The sequence below is a fragment of the Aplidium turbinatum genome, chromosome 16 (assembly GCF_918807975.1).
Source record: "Aplidium turbinatum chromosome 16, kaAplTurb1.1, whole genome shotgun sequence".
In the NCBI taxonomy this organism is placed as follows: domain Eukaryota; kingdom Metazoa; phylum Chordata; class Ascidiacea; order Aplousobranchia; family Polyclinidae; genus Aplidium; species Aplidium turbinatum.
The window spans coordinates 7,055,334-7,066,152 of NC_137487.1; the positions used below are offsets into that span (position 1 = coordinate 7,055,334).

Genomic DNA, 10,819 nt, shown 5'->3' on the forward strand with positions numbered 1-10,819 from the left:
AAAACCTCATGTTGAAATCACATGCAAAAATAGTAGGCCTAGTCTGTAAAAAATGTAAATTCTTACTTAAAGTTTATGCAGTGAAAAATTATGTTATTTGCATAAACATTTTTGTATAGCAAAATACTTAGTTAAATTGTATTGATTGGAAATTTCCACCAACAGGCCAAGAGATCTATTATTTTCAATACAAAATTCAGACTAAGTGAAACTGCTGACGTGACCGCATACGGAAATGGATTTAGCCACAACCTTATCAACTGTCAATAATACACCCACGGATGTTATCGACGCTTGGACTTGCAATGGAGATGTTTTAAGCGCGGCTCAGTTGTTGGAGAAAATTTATGGTAAAAACTATTTCGTCACTCGTTATTCTTTAATTTGTGATCTTTTTTATAAAGTAAATCTGCTCATCACTATAGCGGTTAAAAAATTAAATGAACAATCGCCACGCGGGGTTATAGCCTCGTGGTCATTACCTACCCAGCGTACCAACTGCACTGCGGCAATTTAGGCGGAAGCGGTGTGCCACTACCTGCAGTTAAACTTACAGTATGTACATAGCTGAACGTGCAACATCATCATTTGACTTCTGTGTGGATTCACTCAAACTTTTCGCTATTTTCATGTTGTTTTTCAGAAAGTGGAACTGCTATGGAAGCCACGATGTTCGTACCAATAGCTCTGTACATTGTTGTGTTACTACTTGCCATCGATGAAGTTATTTTTATGTTTAAAAACGTCGTTCATCTTCGCAGAACAGCTTGCATGTTATGGCTAGTGGTAGCTTTTCCGGTAAGATTAAAACTAGCTGTTATTTTCTCCATAACTTGCATCTGATGAAGAAATTGGTAACAATGAATAAAAGGAAGAATATAAGAACTGTTAAATTTAAATCATAATCTAACCAAATTGAGCAACTAAACCACAGGAACTTGAATGGAAGTTGTCACATTATTTTGTTTGCTTGGCGGAGGTTGCAGCTACAGTAGACGAATAAAGCAGTAAGACGTATAAGAAGAGCGATAATTGTCCAAACTCACTCGACAATATCAATAAAAATAACAGAAAGCAGCTTCATAGTTCAATAAACAATATGCCGAATCATTACAATCTACAATCTTGTTTTCTCAGAATAATGGTTGATTTCGTTGAAGCTTCATGCCAATAACTGCAATACTTTATTGTGTTCAAACCTATCAAAAAACTAAGATCTTTGTTTGAGAAAGGTAAATATTATCTTCAGGATCTAAAGTAAACGATATTTCGATTTTAAGTGAGATAAAGACGAAAAATCTTCCTCACAGAGATGCGCTGTTGAAAAACCTAACAGAGTTGAATAGCTTGTAGCTACACCATCCAGTAGGCTATACTCTGACAGCCTTACACATCCAAAAGGATTGTAAGCGCTGTCTGGATAAAACGTGTTTCCGAAAATGTTTACTTTGAAGTAGGGGAGATAGCCCAACAGTGCCCAGTTTTTCTGAATATTTGAAAATTTTCCTCAAAAGCTTGTCAATAATATTCATTTTTCTACGCTATGTCTTAGTACTATCTTTATGCTATTTATTGATAGTCTAGTTTAAATTCTACGATAAGCAGTATTTGCATAATGGCAATATAAAGATGCTTAAAAAAAGTGGGCACTGTAGGACACGAATGCCTAACACTGCCCAGGTAGGGTTCCCACAGTGCCCACTTTCTGTAAACACATTGAAGAACACATCAATAGCAATTCCAATATTGTCGAAACCGATCTTTCTTTTTGTGAGCAGTCTACTAACTAGCATGAAAAACCGGAACTATTTCTTTCCAGAAGTTTTATTTTCGTTCCAGCAACATTTCGGCATTTTTTTAATGTATTTTACAGCAAATTCGAATGCCAGTAGCCTATTCTAGCTGTCTTGGTCCTGTAGCCAAAGTGATGCTTTGCGCGTCTTGAAGATATTCACAAAGCTTCCTCTCTTCTTCGTTGGAGAATATTCTGCAGTATAGGCCTAGTTCGGTTGAACGTTTTTCAGTGCTAAAGCTTCTCATTGTTGGTGCACGTTTCTAAATAACGCCTCAATGTCCTGCGAGGAATGCCGAATTCTTTGGAACCAGAATTGATAGACTTTCTATCGGTAAGGACTTCTTTGCAAGCTCTTTTCATGATTTCCGGAGAATGTTTGATCATTTTCTTAGCCATTTTTCTAGATCACTCTGCTACAATAGGCAATTAAGTTATACGTATACTATACACATATGTAGGCCTAGTCAAGGGAGAAAACTGAAAATGGAGAACCGTAAAACGTTTGTTAATGTAGTTTTGGTCAAGCTAATAGCCTACAGACCATCTATTCTACCGAGTTGTCAGCTGACAATTTTATTCTGCAAGGTTCCAACAGTGCCCACCCTGAGCACTGTTGGAACTATCGTTGGTGGTCACTGTTGGCATCGACACCATTTTGAACAAAACAAGCTGTAACTTCCTAATTGCTGCAGTTATGTCTTGCCAAAACGTAACATATAAGACTATAGGCTACCTATTCACAATGGCATTGCTAAATATCTGATATAGTTAATGATGATTTGATGAGCACGGTTTTCCTTTTTATGTAAAATAATAATAGTTTCCTTCAAATTTGACATCCTTTTGCAGCTAGCTGCCTGTCTTTAGCTAAGCCTTCAAGTTGTGACTGGGATATCATTGGTCACGTGGCAATACCTCAAACTCGTTAAAGTGTTAAATCAGAATGCATTGCCGCCAAAAACGGAGGTTGAGCACTGTAGGACACTGGGCACTGTTGGAGGATCTCCCCTATATGCTTTCCAAACTTAGGTCTACAACATAAACTCCCAAAACTGCCCCATAAATTTTAATTTATCCTAATTTAGGCTAACCAGGTTTTCCGGTCAGTAATTCAAGTGATCTCATGGGTGTTAGTCTAAATGTTTCTTAGTATTTACATTGCTCTATATCTTGATATGAGTTTACCACGTGACGCAAGCGTTAATTAACCTTGAAACTGTAAAAATGAAAATATATACAAGAATAATCTACGAAGCTGCACCTATTTTCATTGCAGACGTTGTGCACCCTAGCTGTAATGGGTCTGTTCATGCCGAGAAGCGCAAGAATCATCAAATTTTCTTTAACCTTGTAAGTTCCACTTAACTGTTGGAATTGCTTTTGCAATGTTTGCATCATTCACTGTTGGTCAGTGATCAAAAAGTCACGAAAAGTATTCCAAAAAAAATTTTTTTTTTTGCTTTGAAAACTTTCAGTGTGTGTGAAAGCCTGCTCCACTATGAAACTTTAAGCTAGAAGGGACGGCAACATGTTTAATTCTCAATAGATTTAAATTACATGGCAAAATAATTTGCACGACAAGTTTAAAGTTTAGCCTAAACATGTCTTCAGTTGACCGAAAATAATAATTTAATGAAACAGTTTTAATTTAGTTAAACTACCATTCAACGTTTTATAGGCAGAGAAAACTTTTTCTCGAACCGTAGAAAATTTCATTGTCAGATCACCGCTTCAATGCGTGATGGAAATCTACAGATAAATCTGCATCAGGCATTGCAGAGTGCAAAAAACAGTGTTGCAGAACGCGTTTTCGAATATTAAATTCTCATCAGTGCAACTACGTTTATGAACGCAATAACAACGGTTAAATTTAAACTCAATACAATACATTACAAACATTATAAGGACATATTCTCAGTGTTCAATTGAATATTAATAAATCCAGAGACATCAGAAAATCACTTCCCGCATGCAATTCCAGACCGACATTACTCGCTTAAGGTTTTTTTTGTTAAAACAAACTTAATGTTCAAAGCAAAAAAGCCATCACAATGAACATCTACCGAAGTATACTAATTTACAGTACTTAAATAAGCACTGAAAATTAATAGACGGTATTGTTATTAATATCAATTCAATATGATTTCAGTGATTATAATACAATGTAATACAGTAGCGTATCCAATTAATTAGCGACGACCTTCTAAAGTACACGTTAATTCGAACAGAAATAAGAATTTATCAAAAGTCTCAGTCATTTTAGAAAGATTTTACCACCGGTTACAGGACCATCTTTGCTTGTTTCCTTGACAGAGTCAACTCTGATTGATCATATACGCCTTGGAGAGTAGCTAGTTGAGAAAATTCAGATAACATGAAACCAAGGAACTTTCAGAAATCATTAGTTAAACTACCATTCAACGTTTTATAGGCAGAGAAAACTTTTTCTCGAACCGTAGAAAATTTCATTGTCAGATCACCGCTTTTTAATTTTTACCAACATTTTCAGCATGGGCAGTCAGCACTATAATTATATCTACATAATAGGCCTACTAGCTTTATTCGTCGTCGTGGGTTAACTCTTTGATATCTTTAGTAGAAATTTGTATTTCTTCATCCTTTTTATCCTGTTAATTTTTCAGCATTTTTGCTATTGCCATGAAAAAGTTCTTCGAGCTGATACTGCTTTACTACGGTGGCAAAGCTGAAATGGAAAAAGTTTTGATGGATCAGGGAAGAATTTCTGCAAATCCTTTTCCTTGCTGCTTTATTTGCTGTTGTTGCCGCAATTCTAAAATGACCATGTAAGCTAGATACAACAAAAACATTCTAATGTGAAAAAGTGAACAACTGCGTAAATAAGTTTTTTCAAACAAAATAAAGTGATTTGTCGTTTGTTTCTTTTTATTTGCAAACAATGTTATTGTTGCGATCATAGACTGCATACTACATAACTATGCTCAGCACCAACACATAAGTAGGCTAATTTTGAAAGTTTATTGGTAGCCTACAGTTTGCAACAGCAAGTTTCGGGTCGAGAAATTTCAAGCACGTTTTATAGCAAATAATCGTTTCAGCCAATCGGTATGTTTATATTAAATATATAAATCAATAAGCTGGTGGTGATGTAACAATTATGAAGAGATAATCAAATCTTTTTGTATCGCAAATCGATAAACCTGAAAACAAGCCGTGTGAATTTGTATGTACAAATCACTTATTAGGCGTCGCATTCACATTCTGCAAGCAACCACCTACCAAGTAATATTCATCTATCCAGTCTCGTACTTCATCCAAACTCTCCTGCTTTCCGAGAGGTTCCTCACTCAATTGGAATTGGTAATAACAACATTTTTTTAGCCTATAGGCTACTCAACAACAAACTGGTTTTATGCATGATTACCCCTCACTTAAAATTTAAAGCAACTGTGCTTCATTACTCGCTGCAAGAAAAGTGCCATTGTTCAGGAAAAGTCGCTAATTAACTTAGAACCTGCAGACAATTAACATTCTATTCAATTTGTTTTGATCAGCAAAGCGATGCTAACAAACTACATGCCAGCAAAGGAAGAAAATACGGTAAACGTATTTCTCAAACAAGTCCAAAATTCTTTTCTCTTGATTTAGTTTCGAAATATATTTGTAAATCATTCTGTTTCGGCTAAAGAAGTTTGGCTTGTTTATTAACAACGTTTTCATTATTCTTTAACAGCCAAAATTATATCCGGATATTAAATAGAATTTTTTGTTGATAAAATGCACCACTCTGATCTTTGTGATGATCAGGGATTGACCAAACTGAAAATTGAATCAGACAATTTTTGTCATTGTAAAAGTATCTTTTTATTTATCTTTGTATTAATTTTTAATTCAGGGGGTTCTCTTCTTAACCTTCGAGTGCATCGTTGCAACTTCAAGCCTAACTTGCATGTACGGATATGTTGTGCTAGGAAAGGCGTCTTTTGAACCTCTGCAGCAGTTCAACATAAGAGGTAGGGCTACAATAAGTATGAATGGAAATAAGACAATAGATATACATGCAAACATGGCTCAAACGTTCCTTTGACCCGAGTAAAACAACCAGCCTATACTCTGAAATCCCAAATTAGAAAACAATCTCATTCCCCAGTAAACGCTGCAGAAACTAAACAGTAGGCCACCTATCTTCCATACTAATTAGGCGACATGTTTACCATTAAATTTTAGCATTGAACTAGAATAGTTCTGTAGTTTAATCTCTAAAGTTTGAAAGTGTTTTTTTTAAAGTTATTTTAAATAACTTTCACCAGTAGTTATAATGATTCTGCAGGAAAGTACGTATGCTTTCAACTATTGATTGCTATCCTCACTCTACAAGATGTCTTCTTGGATCTATTGGATGCGCTGAATGTCATCCCATGTGGATTTCCTTATCCAAATCGTTCTCGCAGTTTCGGTAATAAAATGTCGATTTTGCAACATAAAAAATTTACGTTTAAACTTTAGCATGTTTAACTACTTTTCGGAACGTGTTAGCATTAGCATTTAAAATTTAACAGACATTTTGTGGAATAGATAGATGAAAGGAAACATTTTTATAATCCTTGCCTTGTTATGCGGTGGGATGACGCAACGGATAAGACGTTGGCTTTCCAATTATGCAAACCTGGTTCGACTCCCGGCTTCAGCTGGTTGTTGAAAACACCGCTCACCTCTACCTAGGGTGTAATAAATTGGGTGGGCATAATTGCTGCAGGAAAGGCGGCCGAGAGAAAGGAACTGGCCACTCTACTCTCCTTAGTGCCGAAGGCTTCGTCGTCGTCGGCTCCAGCTCGTGTCCGAGCATTGGTTTCGTCTTCAAATTGAATTTGGTTTTGGATGGTGATGTCGTATGTAGCTTTGGAGGCCCAGTCTGTGATGGAAAAGATAGTGGGCAAAAGGGCAAAAGGCAGTGTAGTGCCGAAGGCTTAGTACAATGAGAACCGTATGTTTTCATACCCGATACTTGAATCGAGTATTGGACCACCTTTACCTTTACTTTTTTTTACCTTGTTAAATATTTCATTCCAGTATACACGATAGAAGTAGTTTGTTTCATTTTCTATAATTTTTTCTTATAAGCCTATCCTTTCAAACGTGAACTGTATAATGACAATAATAGGGTTTACTAGGCGTGGCCGCTGTACGTGATAATGGTTACAAAATTATTTATTTGTTACTCGCTAAAATAAAGTGTTTTCAAGGGGGTTTGAATTATTTTAAGGTATAATTAGTCCACAAAACTGGCCCAACAAGCAAGCAATCTGAAACCGCTTTAAAACCCAACATTGAAATATTTGGTAGGCTACTAAGAAATCAGTAATTTAGTGACTGGTAGGCTGCTACAGAGTTAGACGACAAGACATATCATCCCATATAGCAGGGCTACTCAACTAATGTTAGCAAAGGTCCGTTTTGACAAGTTGAATATTTTTGCGGTCCGGTGAATATTTCATATGCAACCACGAAAATTAAACAACCAGTAGCCTATGAGCACCGAAACACTTGACGCAAACAAAGAAATAAAAAAGGAAAAAAATGTATTGTGTTTCTTTGTAGTGTAGCTGTGTGGATCGCACATCAGAGAAAACAGCAAAGCGCTGGGGGGTCTGGGGGCAAAGCCCCCAGCACCTTGGATAATCACAAAAATTTCTAATGGAAATCTATTTAAAGAGGCCCTAAAATGTGGCCATGAGGTTATTCTTCCAGAAGCCCGAGGTCCACCTTCAACATCCAGAAGGTCCGGATTCGGACCGCGGTCCGCCAGTTGAGTAGCCCTGCCATAATAGCCTACTGCTGCACAACAAATTTTAGTTTCGTAAGTGGAGTTCGGCCTAATTTTTGCATAACACTATAGGCCTGATACAAAGGCAATTTATATAAACGATTTTAGAAATAAGTTTGAAGGTAAGAACGAAATAATTTCTTTTCCACTTCAAGCATGAAATTTTTCACTCGATTCCATCTTTAGAAAAGACCATAGCCTATAGCCTATTGACAATGAGACCACATTATTAAGCCAACGCAATATTTATTCTAAGTAGGCAAGTGTGAATTAATGCGAAATAAAGATTCCTACAAAGCTAAACCGGCATGTTTACCTACTCAAAACAAATCTTTTCCATCTTTTCAGTTCTTCACATGCATTTGCTTGTGTCGGAGATCTTCCTTGTCTCCATTTTGGTGTGGTTCATGTTCAGACGGTCGGAGAAAGGCTGCGTTGTCGTTCAGCCAGAGAAAGCATTGAGAATAGTAGGATGTTTATTTTTAAACTACTACAATTATCCGAATTGCTTGATATGGATTTTTCAATTTTTGGCAATTTACGCGATTGAATTTAAACCAACGTCACTTAAAAACTCTTCATAGGCTACTTGTCAAAAATCATTAATATTTGCTGTACTGGTAGTATCTTTGTTTTGAGTTTTTAGAGCTTTGTTTTGAATTGAATGCTGGCAAAATAGACTAACAAAGTGCAACCTAATAACCCAGATGAGACTGATTAGGTCCGCTGAAGTTAACAGAGTGAAAATTATCCGGGGCTCGTTTCACCAATTTAGAACTCTTATGAACAGGTTTTATAGGTCAAAGTGAAGCAAATATTTCAAATAAACAAAAGTTAAAATGCTGTTTTATGAAAATTGTTCGCAAAAGAACTAATTTTTTTGCATTTTGTACAATTAAAAATATTCAAATATTGTAAACATTTTGTAGTTTTGCATATTCGCGTTTTAGAAAAGTCTTTTTTTTTTATCCAAAATTCTGAAAAAAACAATCACATTATCATAATAAAAATGCGTCATTGAACTGGAAATAACCAAATAATGTTAATTTATAAAACTTAAATCCAGACCAATTGAAATAAACCTCCATGTTTAAATGTCTTACAGACTTGAAAAAATTTTGACTATACTAAGATTAGCGGACATCAACTATAGCTGATCGACAACTAATCAGCAACTATATGCAGATTTCGGTGTCATCGGTAGCAACAATGATCAAGTCAGACTCTGATGACAATGTATTTGATGATACTACCAAGAATGGTAGCCATGGCAGCGTGTGTTCCAATTTATAGTTTCTTCACTGTGCTGTTTTCAAAGCTTGGGATCTTTTCTTGAAATGACTGTAATCTGGCGACCTTTTTACATCGCTATAATGGACCGTAACAGCACGCGATGTACATGTATGTCAAGATTTATGTCAGAAAAAAATTATGTTAAATGTAAGGCCCACACAGAAGAGAGGATGATATTGTTTCTGTTAGTATCATAATGGCAGGCTTGCCATTTTGTGCATATTTTTAAGACTTGTGATTATTTCTGGAAAACGTGCTTATTTTTTATTTGTGTGCTTCACTTTTTTTGAATATGTTTTATTGATTCGGACACTTTAACCAAAGAGAGCGATCAGTTGCTTTCCAGTTTTGTATTGGACGTGGTGCCTTCTTGCAGCAAATCATCGTATGCGAAACGAAGCTTGTGAAACAACAGCTAATGAATCTCATACGATGAAGAAGAAGAATCTAGCCTAGCCTATAAATGTACGATTGTACGTGCAACTCATTGTGAGTTGTTTTTTGAACAAATTACGAAGTAAAACTTTAGTTTGTTTTGAATTATTTTTTGTTTTGAATTATTTTTGGCTATAATGTCGATTCACTGCTAATTATCATAATAATAATAATAATTTATTTCCTACCAGTTGAGTGCAAAATATCGTTAATGAACAATCTCCATAATTGGCGATTTCCAGCCAACTGTCGCAGTTCTTCCGGGCTGTTCTCTGTGAAGGATCGAACCTTTGCGCTGGTCTTCTTTGGTTTATTATAATAAATAAATATAATATATATAATAGATAAAGAAACAATAAAATATAATGAAACATTGAACAATGCATAAAAAAAATATAAAAATAAAATAATTCATATAAATAAATTAATTAAATAGGAAAAACACAACGCCACGCGCATCTTAAATATTACGCTATTTTCATGTTTCGTGCATTTTATTTTTGTTCTGTGCTTAATACGAAGCGAAACAAAATTGTCGCATGGTTTGTAACAACGCATATCTGGGACAACTCTCCATTCAACGGCACCTAGTCGATGGAATAACTCACAGATAACAACACTTCAATAAACGGAAACTTCACTCTGTCAAACTCGGTGGCCAGTTTTGCGACAGTGATTCAAAGCCTCTACAAGTATGCGCAACTGCCAGGATTAAGCTCTCAAAGAGGTTTTCTCAATAAAAAAACAAAAAAGAAAACAAGAAATTTTGGTTCCAAATGGCTAATTTCAGTTTGTTTAAGTTTTTCCTTGAATAGCTCCAAATATCACCTAGGCCTATACATTGTTTCCAAGAAATTGTTGCTAAAAGAGCATTGTAGCTGTTGGTATGAATCTCCCCAAGAAAGATTCCAGTTATCAAAATCAGTCCTTTATAGACTTCACGTTGATTTTCTTTTAGCCTATGTAAAAATGACGGATTTTGTTCCCTGATTTTGCTTCCTGACCAAAAGAACAACTGAAAACAAAAATTGGAAATTAGCAATTAGGCTACAATAATATCAAGTTGCGAGTAGAAGGTTGCACATAATTCGAAGCTGCAAGTTTTCGACCTGCTATGTGCTACCTTGTACTCGTAATTTTCAAGTTTTGCAGAGATGTACGTATACGCCGCAAATTCTACGCCGCAGACTTGCGGCGTAGACTTTTTGTTTACGCTAACGCTTGCGGCCACATTTTTTTGGGTAGTTTGAGCTTGAGGACTACGCCGTAAACTTTTCGCGGTTTTTTAGCGCATAGCGTCAACGCATACTTTTTAGTGTATTTTTTTTCGCTACAACACGCCAATACCTTCCAGCGCTGCAGTTGTAAGAATGTTTTCAATGCGTAAAGACATATTGGAACCAAAACACAGCAAAATGTCAGATGAACACTTTCAGATGCTTGTGTTTCTTCGTGGAAATTCAAAATAAAACTTGTTTGTTTCGAGTGGTTTA

General features: G+C 35.8%; 1 protein-coding gene across 1 annotated transcript; it reads left to right on the forward strand.

The window, feature by feature from the left end:
- The first annotated feature begins 212 nt into the window (after nucleotides 1-212).
- Nucleotides 213-9,894, forward strand: LOC145785760 (organic solute transporter subunit alpha-like). The gene is made up of 9 exons (XM_082597468.1): nucleotides 213-350; nucleotides 644-798; nucleotides 3,072-3,145; nucleotides 4,438-4,599; nucleotides 5,020-5,134; nucleotides 5,670-5,787; nucleotides 6,105-6,230; nucleotides 7,947-8,065; nucleotides 8,784-9,894. The coding sequence occupies exons 1-9, from the start codon at nucleotides 236-238 to the stop codon at nucleotides 8,889-8,891; spliced, it is 1,092 nt and encodes a 363-aa protein (XP_082453594.1). The 5' UTR covers nucleotides 213-235; the 3' UTR covers nucleotides 8,892-9,894.
- The last annotated feature ends 925 nt before the right edge of the window (nucleotides 9,895-10,819 follow it).